Source organism: Mobula birostris, chromosome 10 (assembly GCF_030028105.1).
Source record: "Mobula birostris isolate sMobBir1 chromosome 10, sMobBir1.hap1, whole genome shotgun sequence".
Classification (NCBI taxonomy): domain Eukaryota; kingdom Metazoa; phylum Chordata; class Chondrichthyes; order Myliobatiformes; family Myliobatidae; genus Mobula; species Mobula birostris.
The window spans coordinates 88,720,434-88,733,179 of NC_092379.1; the positions used below are offsets into that span (position 1 = coordinate 88,720,434).

Consider the following 12,746-nt stretch of genomic DNA (forward strand, 5'->3'; position numbering starts at 1 on the left):
CAACCCAGAGTTACCTGCTCTACAATCTGATGTCTGGATTTGTAGCTGGTATGCATTTCTTACTCTAGTGTGCTGTAGGTCTGAAGCACATGCTCAGTAGCAGGCTAGTGTGAATGACTAATTTCAGTTTTATACTTCTTGGTGTTTTACATGAGCAACATAACGGCAGGAATCCACTAACAGACTTGTGTGAATGACCAGCCAATTGGTTTGTGTATGTAGATTCAGTAGAGCTACTGGGACTTGATGTTTCAATCCCTATGGTAAGTTGGCACTCTCGATGTTGGCAGTGGGTTTGGAGTGGTGACAAGGAGGGAGGGTAGGTACGTCATCGGGGTCATCAGGTGGACACCCTCCTTCTTTGACATTTCGTTGATAAGCCCACGACGTCTCCAGAGGGCTCAACGGTGCTACCTGGTGTCCCAGATACACCCCCCTCAGTTCCATATCCTCCTGTCTTCATCTTGCAGCCCAGTTGTTGTCTTTCCATTTAATCCAAATCCATTTGCTGCTTTCTTCTGCTGCATTTGACAAGGACTTGATTGTTTGTTGGAGGGAATGACCCCTCACCCCCATCTTCTTCAATAGACTGGTCGTAGATGTAGCAACAAATCCCCTGCATCCCACTTCTACAGGGAAATTCTTGGTCTTCCAGCCATTCTGGGCAGCTTCAGTTGCCAGTTCAGAGTACTTGGTCTTTTTCCTCTCATAAGCTTCTTCGACACCATCTTCCCATGGTACTGTCAATTCCACAACATATGCCAGCTTGGCTGTTGTGGACCACAGGACCATGTCTGGCCGGAGTGTTGTAGCCGCAATGTCTGGGGGCAACACAAGCATTTTTTCCCAAGTCCACGTCCTTTTTCCAATCCCGAGCAACCTGCAGAATGCTTACATCTTTTAATGTTGTATGGTGCTCTGGAGGTAAGAAGTATTTGCAAGGGTTTTGCAGTAAGTTTTGTTTCCAACAGTATTTGAGCCAAAAATGATGGCTTATCATATGATGCAATATGTCTATCTTTGTGTTATTCTGTATTGAGCTTTGCCGTATGAGTAGGCTTGTGACTGATTCCCCTAATGCATTTCTAGAATGCAGTTATGTCAGTTTTGCTGTGTTGTCACTTCCCTACACTCAACAATGGTACATGAGTGGTTTAACTCAGAAGTCTCATTACTGCTTATTGTGCATTAAAATGGGAAATATTAATCCCCTTCAGTCTTCATCTTCATACCTTTTTTATACCCAGCAGTGGTGACTTTTCCTGTTAGAGATCTAATGTTAGGCGACATACAAATAGCATCACACACAAAATGCTGGAGGAACTCAACGGTCGAGGCAGCATCTATGAAAAAGAGTAAACGATCAACATTTCAGGCCGAGACCCTTCATCAGGGCTACTGAAGGGTCTTGGCCCGAAACATCGACTGTACTCTTTTCCATAGATGCTGCCTGGCCTGCTGAGTTCCTCCAGCATTTCGTGTGTGTTGCTCAGATTTCCAGCATCTTCATATTTTCCCGTGTTTGTACAAATAGCATCAACTGTTTAAGATTTGTTTTCTATTCTCATCTCTGATCCGTACTCCACTCTGTTTTACACAATTTCCTCTAGTATACTTCAAGATAAAACCCATTGCCTGCATTCTTCTCTGATTTAAACAGATGCTCAATTATAATCAGATGCACAAACTCATGATATCATGCTGACTCCCCGTGTACCCCTCCTCAGTCTAAAACGGACTTCCCTATCACTGAAAAATATACGATTGCATTGAAACACATGGAAACCTGGAGACCTAGAAACTTAACTACTTTTTAATGGGTCATCAATAAGTATTTGTGACAGTCATGTAAAGACTGACATTTTTAATTGTGAGTGTAACAGATGTGTTGTGGGTTGTCCCTGTACAACACCACACTGAATCATTTTCAACACAGCACTGTGTTGATTGATTGTTAGTTCTTGCAGCTGCTGGCACTTATTACAGCAATTGTGATCTTACACCAGGCTCTTTGGTGGATGTAGCACAACAAAAGCAAACTCTCCCAGCTACAGAGGACTATTGCTACCCAATGAAAGGATTCTGTAATGAAAGGAGAGAATGGAACAGACAGACATCGAGCAGCAACATGAGGATAGAAATTGCCTAACATTGATCACTCCCTTAAGAAATAAGCTTGATGAAAAATTTTGGGGGATTATAACAGGAATCCATGCTCAGGAGCAAAATTTCACTGTGACCACACACAAAAATAATGCCTATTTAGATGAGATGGAGACATCAATAATGTAATATTATTAAATACACTGCTCTAATTTAGAAACATAGTATAATTCATTTTCTCTGTCTTAATGTTTTGCTTTGTTTTATGATATAAACTTAGTGGCCACTTTTTTCAGTGCACCTGTATGTCTGCTCATTAATGCCAATATATATTCAGCCAATCACGTGGCAGCAACTCAAGGTATACAACCATATTGACATGGCCAAGAGGTTCAGTTGTTGTTCAGAGAAAAAAAAAACATCAGAGTGGGGAAGAAATGTAATCTAAGTGATGTTGACAATGGAATGATTGTTGGTGCCAGATGGGGTAGTTTGAGTATCTCAGAAACTGCTAACCTCTTGGGATTTTTACACACAGTGGTCTCTAGAGTTTACAAAGACTGGTACAAAAAGCAAAAAGCATGCAATCAGAGCAGAATGGCTGAACTGGTTCAGGCTGACAAGAAGGCAACAGTAACTCAAATAACCATGTGTTACAACAGTGGTGTGCAGAAGAGCATCTCTGAACGCACAACACGTAGAACCTTGAAGTGGATGGGGATGGGCTACAGCAGGAGAAAACCATGGACATATACTCAATGGCCACTTTATTACATACAGGATGTATGTAATAAAGTAGTCACCGAGTGTATAACTACTTGTGGGCTTGCTCCTGTGCTTTACTATTCTATGCTCTGTGAGCTTACTTTTCTCATTATAAGTAATCAAGGCTAAGAAAAATTCATTAACACCAATTTCAATATCTAAGATCTAGTTTTCTTTTTTAAGCAAATCTACCAATGAAAAAACATGCAAATACGCCACTTCATTCTGTTTTAAGTGTACACTTGCATAGAAATTCCCTCAAGTTGTTGTCTTCCACAATGTCCAAAGATCCCAGATCTGTATTCCAAAAATATGCAAATTGTCATGTAGAAAATGCAGTTCCTGACTGAAGTCAGTAATATCTCCCCTTGCACCTCCCCTTTTCCTAATCGGCCAAAAACGGGAAAACAGAGTATTATCTGAATGGTGGCCGATTAGGAAAAGGGGAGGTGGAACGAGACCTGGGTGTCATTATACACCAGTCATTGAAAGTGGGCATGCAGGTACAGCAGGTGGTGAAAAAGGCGAATGGTATGCTGGCATTTATAGGGAGAGGATTTGAGTACAGGAGCAGGGAGGTACTACTGCAGTTGTACAAGGCCTTGGTGAGACCACACCTGGAGTATTGTGTGCAGTTTTGGTCCCCTAATCTGAGGAAAGACATCCTTGCCATAGAGGGAGTACAAAGAAGGTTCACCAGATTGATTCCTGGGATGGCAGGACTTTCATATGATGAAAGACTGGATGAACTAGGCTTATACTCATTGGAATTTAGAAGATTGAGGGGGGATCTTATTGAAACGTATAAAATCCTAAAGGGATTGGACAGGCTAGATGCAGGAAGATTGTTCCCGATGTTGGGGAAGTCCAGAATGAGGGGTCACAGTTTGAGGATAAAGGGGAAGCCTTTTAGGACCGAGATTAGGAAAAATTTCTTCACACAGAGAGTGGTGAATCTGTGGAATTCTCTGCCACAGGAAACAGTTGAGGCCAGTTCATTGGCTATATTTAAGAGGGAGTTAGATATGGCCCTTGTGGCTAAAGGGATCGGGGGTATGGAGGGAAGGTTGGTACAGGGTTCTGAGTTGGATGACCAGCCATGATCATACTGAATGGCGGTGCAGGCTCGAAGGGCTGAATGGCCTACTCCTGCACCTATTTTCTATGTTTATAATCTACGTTTATATCCAACAGGTAGCAAATGATTGTGATGAGAAAATTACCTAAAACCCCACTTTTTTTGAAGTATAAAACAAAGGACATAAAAAATAAATTGCAATTATTTTATTACCATTGCACTGGTGGAGGTTCTGCCCATTGGAAAACTGGATCAGAAAGTGGAAATAAGAGACTTGTCTGAGAGTGTTCCCAGTCTGTTTCTGCATTAGGAAGACCTATTCATTCCAGGAGTCCACAATGATAGTGACTCTGAGGACAGCTTGGTTTAATTTCCCTCACTGTGTCCCCAACCATAAATGCAACACAGTCTTGGAAGTGTCTACTCAAATTTTCAGATTGACATAGAACAAAGTGGAAATGGTCATTTGTTCCAGAGAGAGAATGGCTTCCAATTGTCTAATGCCAAAAAACCTACAGTGCATTTGAATTTCAAGGGCTCCCCCTTTTGATAAATATAATAGTCATCAAATGATCAAGGAAAGTGATCATTTTTAATAACTTTTCTTTTGGACAGAAGCATTTGGACCTTTTCTGTTTTGGAAAATTACTCCATAGATTTGTATCTGAGAACAGTTACAAAGGTGGTAAAGTTACAACTTATTGTTCCTACCGTGGTGTAGCTGTGGGCCACCTTAAGCAAATTCGTGCAGCCTTGAGCATCAGCAAATGATCTTATTCCCAAGCAATTTGATGGATGGAGCTGCTTCATAAGGAAGTTGCAACATACTTCTACCACTTGAGAGAGCTGAAGAAGGCAAGCTGCAGACAATAAACTCTCTATAGTTTCCTCCTTTAATTCGAGGAGACCTGTGAGACAAAGGTTAGAAGTGTTCAGCAACAAAATTATCATAAGTTAGTACATTACTGAAACAGACCCTTCAGCCCACTATAAGACTATATCTAATATGGAATTAGAAGTTATTTTTATTGAGCATCAGGTCAATTTGATATAATAATCTAAGGTTTAGATGTTTCAATTTATAATTTATAGACAGGAATCTTATTCTGGTCCATCTTCAACTTTGGGCCATGATGCAAAGTCAATTGACAAAATGTTGGAGGAACTCACAGGTAAGGCAGCATCTGTGGAGAGAAATGGACAGTCAATGTTTTGGGTTGAGACCCTTCATCTGCAGAATCGGAGCATCATCATCTAAAGAGATAGTGATAGGGGCCAAGTCTTTCTTTCTGATCTATCTGTCCCCATCACCATGTCCCTACCCTTTTCCACACTATATCAATCTGCCTATCATCCACACACACCTCCCACTGACCTCCTCCCCCACCACTCCCGTCTGCTCATCCCAACTCCCTCCATTTATTCTAATCTTCACATTCCTCTCCTATCAGCTTCCATCAGTGTCAGCTCTTTGTCACTTCTACCTATCACCCTCCAGGTTCTGATGCAGGTCCCATTCTCCCTCCTCCATCTGCCTATTAATCCCCACCAGCAACCGCCGCCCCCCCCACAAACAACTTACCAGAATCCATCTATCACATAAAAGCCCATGCTCCATTCCTTACATCCATCCTTTGGTACTGGCTTTCTCCTCTCTTATCTTTCACTGCAGATGAATGATCTCAATCTGAAATGTCAACTGTCCATTTCCCTCCATAGATGCTGCCGGACTAGTTGAGCTCCTCCAGTGCTTTGTGTGTGCTCCATTTCCCAGCACGCACAGCCTCTTGAGGCCACATGAACAACTTAGTCTGGTATGTGTAAATTGCAAGTTTTGATATTGCAAGATGGTTAAAGTAGCAGAATGCACCTTAATTGGCCCACATTTTCCGCAAAATTCTGGTGAAATCCCTGGTAATTCTTTCATTACTGCATGTAACTGTCAGAAACTTTGAATCTTTTCTGCAAGTTATAACTAGTTGCAGTCTCCCAGTCAAAGCAATTGCTGATAGTTTCTAAACCATGTTTACAATGATATAGTTTCAAAGCTCTTCACAGAGTCTGTTGACTGGCAATTCTTTTCCATTTTGCAATTCTTTTACATTTACAATTCACAACAAAGACCTGCTCCAGACTGTACTGTCTCCCCATTGATTTTGTTAAGGAGACAAGTTGAGAGGGCCTAAGAGGTTTGGATTTATTTCAATATTTCTTATAGAGTTTTGAAGTATCTTGTTTACTTATTGCTTAATTATAAAAATTCTTACTCATGCCTTTCTCAAGCATTTACAACTTCTAGTTTGCTGCTTTGGAAGTACTGTCAGAAATCAATAGAAAATAGTAGTAGGTGCATATAACTGGATGTGGTTAGCAGACACTGCTAGGTTAAGAGAAAATGCATTGAGATCTGTAAAATTAAAACAAGAGACAAGAACAGGATCAAAGGAAAAAAAAAATCAGGAAAAGAATTAGAAAAGCTATGCGTTATAAAAAGAAGACACCTCCACAACCAGTATCAACTGAAGGATTTTGACTGCAACTTGCCAGGTCAAAATAGAATCCCACTCCAAATCCTTATAATGAAACTAGGAAACAAACTGCTCAGCTGCCTTTATCCCCATTAGATATTCTAAGGCTTTGAAAGCCAATATTAAGAGCTGGGTAAGAAACAATATACAGAACAGAGAGTCGCATGTAAGCGATGTTGTGGATGTTCCACGGATGAATGCCGTTGTTCATGATTTAAATCCAACATTATTGCAGCTTATGGATTGTCAATGTCAGGTCTGCACATCCAGTCTCCACCCAGCTAACAGGAATCACCTGCAATTCATTGCCAACTCATCACCTGCAGCCTATTCAAACGCAGCTCTTAGCAACAGTCCCTTGTTCACCCATCAAAACAGCCAGCCTCAACCAGTTGCTCCTAGCCTTCTCTTACCTAGTTGCCATGTCCTGTTAAGAATCTGTTTTGTCTTATTCTGTGGCCCCATCACGTTTTTTTTTTATTTTGCAGTTTATTAGTAAAACTTACATAATACTAAATAGTCTGCTGTTAGGTCAAGCCTCTTATACATTTCCTGTCCAGATGGGTGAAACCACAAATGACCCAACAGAGAATGCATGCCTAAAGAACTCATCTATTGGCGTGTGCCCACAATCCCAAAGTAACAAGAAACCATTGATTATCTGCTCGCCGCTCAAAACCTCCTCTCTGTATTGAACAGCAACCCCGTGACAGTCACCTTCCTCACTCAGAGCCCCAGATTCCAGTGTTTGAATGCTTCAGTGGATCACCAACCCAATGCCACAATGTCCTGCCCAGTGCATCTTACACTGTGAGGTTCAGCCATCTCTGTAGTCTACACGTAATGGCTTCTCTGTAATGTTCACTGCTGAGGTAATGGTTTCTCTGTAGCAGCAATGTTTGGGTTATGGCTGGAGATAAGAGGACCATTGTATACCTGTTGACCAATTGGGGATTGTTGTTTTGTCTTGTGTATCTGGACGAAGGGTCTCGGCCCGAAATGTTGACCATACCTCTTCCTAGAGATGCTGCCTGGCCTGCTGCGTTCACCAGCAACTTTTATGTATCTGGAAGGATGTTGTTTTTCATGGTCTTTTGTCGAGGAGAGATGAAGAGAGAAGTCGTGTGTGGAGAGAGCTGGTAGACCACTGGACAGAGTGCACTGGGATCTAAGGGTCTGAAGGTCAGTGACATTCGGAGGAGACCGGAGGTGGAAGAATGACTACTGAGTGAGCTCCAACGTGACTTTGATTTGACTTGGGCCCTTTTTTTTGTTTGTTTATTGTCATTACTAACCCTATATTCAGATTAAGATTTATAAAGTTCTATCATTTAATTGCATGTGGTGTACTGTCTGGGGTATTTTGCATTGTTGGTTTGTAACTGGTGGTACATTACACAGCATCCACACAAACGTGATTACCCAGTTTGGCGGGGCAAAAGGCTGATTCCCCTAGACGAACGCAAGCTGGGCGAGCCTGAGGGTTACATACAGATCCAGTGAGATTGCTTTCGTCATCTTCCTCCTGACTGGCTGAGCTCTGAACTGGGCCACTGCTAATTGCGGCAGAAGAAAATATATCATTTGCAATACATATGAGAATGCACTGCAGAGATGCATTGGGCTTTGGACCTTCTGGGGAATGAGGGGAGGATCAATGGATAGAATACCTTGCCTGCATTAAGGCTCACCCTCAATGCTGTGGAATTCAGGATCCTCATGCTGGAGCGCAACTGGAATGCAGAAGTGCTGCTGGCCCATTACCACCACAGACTCTCGGAGCACTTGAAAGATGAGCTGTCTACCCAGGAGCCCAGGAGATGCCCACCAACCTCTAAAGCCTCATCACTCTGGGCTCCCATATTAATTCGCATTGTCTGGAACAACGCTCCAAATCAGCTGGTACCCCAGTTCCATTCACAGAACCATTTTAGGCTGTCGAAACCTGGAACCTCATCATTAACACCTCCAAAACCCATGTAGTTAGAGAGAGCTCCCTTAACCCCCAAGAGTGTGAGCATCATTGGAGAAATGACTAGTATGCTTACTGTGAAGATGCTGGTCACCCATGGATCAAATGCCTACTGCGTCCGGGAAAATGGCACCGTCAGGAAGAGGCAAGGGACCTTCTATCTGTTAAGTTCCTCGTAGCCTAACTCAGTCTCTCTGACTTCCTCCACACTGTGACAACTCCACGAATAAAGAAGGCTCTGAGAGATTCCAGCACAGCAGGTAATTTCCTGGGCTGGACTTGACGTGTGCAGCTCAGACTCCTTACCGATACTATTTTCAACCCCTTCTGCATCACTGCCATTGACAAGGTTTTTTTCTGCGGACTGGGATGGTCAGAACACACACGCAGCCTGTGCACACGAGCATCACAAGTCGATCCATTTGCTCCTGATCCACTCACCCAATACTCCCCTCATTTTGGGCAACCATTGGCTCTCCACTCACAACCCTCACTTCTGCTGGTCATTTGATTCACTGCTGAGTTGGGAACTCACCTGCCTGCAACCTCAGCTGACTTCACCCCATAAATCTGTGTAGACAGAGGAAACAACTGACCTCACCAAACTCCCACAATGATACCATGACTTAGTCATCACCTTCAGTATAAGGGTAGTCAGCACCCTGCTGCTTCTCAGACTACACAACAGCATGATTAATCTGCTCCTGGGCACCACCCTGCCCTGAGGCTGTCTATTCTCCCTCTCCCCTCCTCAGATCGAGACCATGAATGACTACATCATCAAAACTCTACAGTATGGTTTCATTCAACCATCCTAAGTCCCAGCTAGTGCAGGATTTTTCTTTGTCATAAAGAAAGAAAAGGCGTCTTCATCCCTTCATCGACGACTGTGGACTCATTGAAATCACCAGTAAGAACCAATACACTCTCCCCTTGATGGACTGCACATTCAAAATACTCTGTGGGGCCCAGATTGTCACCAAACTGGATCTATGGAGTGCATAAACCAGATCTACATCTGGCAAAGGTGAATGGAAGACAGCGTTCATTACATCCACAGGCTACTACAAATATTTCGTGATGGTTTTCAGACTTTCCAGCAGTCTTGCTGTTTTCCAAGCCTTTATCAACAAGATCCTCCGATACATGCTAAACAGGAATGTGTTCATCTACCTCGTCAACATCCTCATCTTCTTCAAGGACCCCCAGGACCATGCCGGTCATGTCTGTTCAATTCTTCAGCATCTCCTTAAAAACTAGCTGAACAGCAAGCTAGAAAAATGCCAGTTGCACATCCTAGTCATTTCCTTCCTGGGTGATTTCTTTCACCCCAAGGCAAAACCATGGACCTAGAGAAAGTACCTGTCATCATTGAATGACCCTGACCATGCTCCCTCAAACAGCTACAACACTTCTTGGGCTTATCCAACATCACTACTATTCCATCAGGAGCTACAGCCAAATCACTGCTTCTGTCACCTCCCTCACCAAATCACCTACAGCATTTCACGGTTAACCTGGTCTGTTGCTGTGGACTCTGCTTTCAACCAGCTCAAGAGAGGCTCACCAACGCTCCCATTCTCCACCATCTCCACCCGTCCAGACCTTCTGTGGTAGTAGTGAATGCATCTGATGTGGGCGTGGGGCCATGCTCTGTAGGTGTTGATCAGATGGGAAGTCACGCCCTTGTGCCTTCTCATGAAAGTTCTACTTTACACAGCACCGTTACAGAGTAAGAGACAGGGAGCTACCCGCCATTAAATGGGCTGTGGAAGAACGGAAAACTCTGAGTCTTTCCTGATCTGGACTGACCACCAAAACCTCATATCCACTCAGCGTACCCACCAACATCAAATTCACAGGACCGTCTTCTTCAAGCATCTCATCTTTTCTACCAACCCAGCTCCACGAACACTAAGGTGGACGTAGGTTAGAAGACAAGTGCACCCTTGGACTTCTGAGGCTTTGCAGCCCTGAGGACAAACTGATTCTATGCCGGTGCTGCCAACTGAAGCATGACAGGAGAAAACGTATTATAGAGAATGGCAGATCAGCTGTCAAAAGGCTCTGTACTCAGATCACGCTCTCTCTATTTTTCTCTCGATGGTAGGGGAGTGTTCGTTGGTAGGGGAGTGTTTGTTGGTAGGGGAGTGTTTTTTGCTGATTCTTGAGTGGACAAAATCAGAAAAAAGTGACACAGCAGACTTTAACACCATGCAAGTTGTGTGCCTTCGTTGGTCTCCACTCTCGCTGTGAAAGGGTGATAAGCCTCTGTACCTTTATTAGGGAGGGAGCGAGCCTGTGCTATATCAAATTGTTGGGTCAATGATTAGTTATTGTTGTACTACAGATCATAGGCTTTATCGAGAGCTTTGCTATTGTTTGCCTGATGGGTGGAGGGTGCTGATGCTTATTTTTGCTGAAGTAATTGGGGGAGGGGGAGGGCTGTTGCTTTGCTGCCGCTTGTGCATGGGGGCGGGGGTGGAAGTAAGGGGTTTTGGAGTTCTAATGTTTTTAGTGTCCCTTATTCCTTGGGGCACTCTTCTGTTTTTGTGGACGTCTGTGAAAAACAAGAAATTCTGGTTGTATATTGCGTACATTCTCTGATGTGAAATGGAACTTTTGAACTATTGATCTTGGATCCATTGCTCATCAAGGATTTCCAGCAGACTCATCCAGACCGTCCTAGGTTTTCAGTTGCCAGCACGAAGGAGTGGGGAGGGTTCTGTCAGGCCTGCACAGACAGGCACCGCCCAGTCTCCACTCAGCTAACAGGAGTCACGTGCCACTAGTTTCCAACTCATCATCTTCAGCCTGTTTAAAGCCAGCACTCAGCCACAGTCCTTTGTTAGGGATTTAGAATGTACGTCTAGTGCACATTCCGGAGCAGAGGGTGGCGGTAATGCACCATTAAGCTGGATGCCAACCGCCATAAAACAAGATACAGACAGACAGTCCTTTGTTCGCCTATCTAACCAGCCAGCCTCAACGAGTTGCTCCTAGCCTTCAGTTACCTTGCTATGCTAAGTGTCTTTTCTCTCTTCTTTTGTAGCCCCTTGTGGCTTGTTATTTTGCAGTTTATTAGCAAATATTCTTTACTGCTAAATCGTCTCTGCTGTCTTGTTTTTGGGTAAGCCTTCTCCACATAGACAATTCCCTGACAATTAAGCTTGAAAAATGAGTTTAATTACTCCACAGCATGGAACTCTATGAGATCTTTAGCTTTTTAAAGGGCATAATATAAGTACTAAGCAGCTGTCAGGCACCTGATTTCTGTTTGTTTTTGTATAGAAATTGAACTTGAACATTTGACAGTTTTACAAAATAGGGACAACAGCCCAATTTCAATTAGTCATAGAAAAGTACAGCACAAAAACAGACCCTTTGGCCCATTTCATCCATGCCAAACCATTTAAATTGCCTGCTCCCCTTCAACCTGCACCCAAGCCATGGCATTGATACCCCTACCAGCCATGTATCTATCCAAAACTTCTCTTAAAGGTTGAAATTGAGCTTTCATGTACCACTTGCAATGGCAGTTTGTTCCATATCCTGATGACCCACTGAATGAAGAAGTTTCTCCCCACGTTCCCCTTAAACCTTTCACCTTTCCCCCTTAACCTGTGACCTCTAGTTGCAGTCCCACCCAATCTCAGTGGAAAAAGCCCACTTGCATTCACCCTAACCCCTCATAATTTTGTATACCTCTATCAAATCTCCCTCCCCACCATTCTAACAATTCTAATTGTTATTCTAATTCCAAAGTGTTTAAGTCTTCCATATAAGTTCAGAAATTTAAAAAAACATTCAAAGCACATGTCCTTGCATTGAAATCTGTTCAGTCGAGTTAGTTGACTCGTATTGTTGGTGAAAACATGCACTACCTCCAAACATGGACCCCATCGTCCATGATATTGTGCCACCATAATCTTCCCTCTATTCCTTTCCTCCTACACAGCCCATAACCCTCCATTTTCTCTAATCCATTTGCCGATCTTAATCTTTTAAATGTCCCTGTTGTTTCAGCCTATTCCACCACCCATGGTATTTATTTCAGCACCACCACTCTCTGTGTACAAAATCTACCTCTGATATCTCCCCCTAAACATACCTCCACTCAGAATGAATGGACATCTTCTGGTATTGGCCATTACTGTCCAGGGGAAATGTGTTAGCTGTCCACTCTATCGATATCTCTCATAATCTTATAGACCTCTATCAAGTCGCCACTCATCCTCCACACTCCTAAATGAAAAGACCTAGCTTGCTCAACCTTCCTTCATAAGACATTCCTCTAATC

General features: G+C 43.2%; 1 protein-coding gene across 5 annotated transcripts in view; it reads right to left on the reverse strand.

Moving 5' to 3' along the window:
• Positions 1 to 12,746, reverse strand: part of LOC140204132 (kelch-like protein 4) — a 401,566-nt gene that overhangs the window by 48,814 nt on the left and 340,006 nt on the right. For all 5 annotated transcript variants that reach the window (XM_072270528.1, XM_072270523.1, XM_072270525.1 and 2 more), the window contains one exon: positions 4,658 to 4,854. In XM_072270528.1, the coding sequence (XP_072126629.1) occupies positions 4,658 to 4,854 (197 nt within the window). The remainder of the gene's footprint in view (positions 1 to 4,657; positions 4,855 to 12,746) is intronic.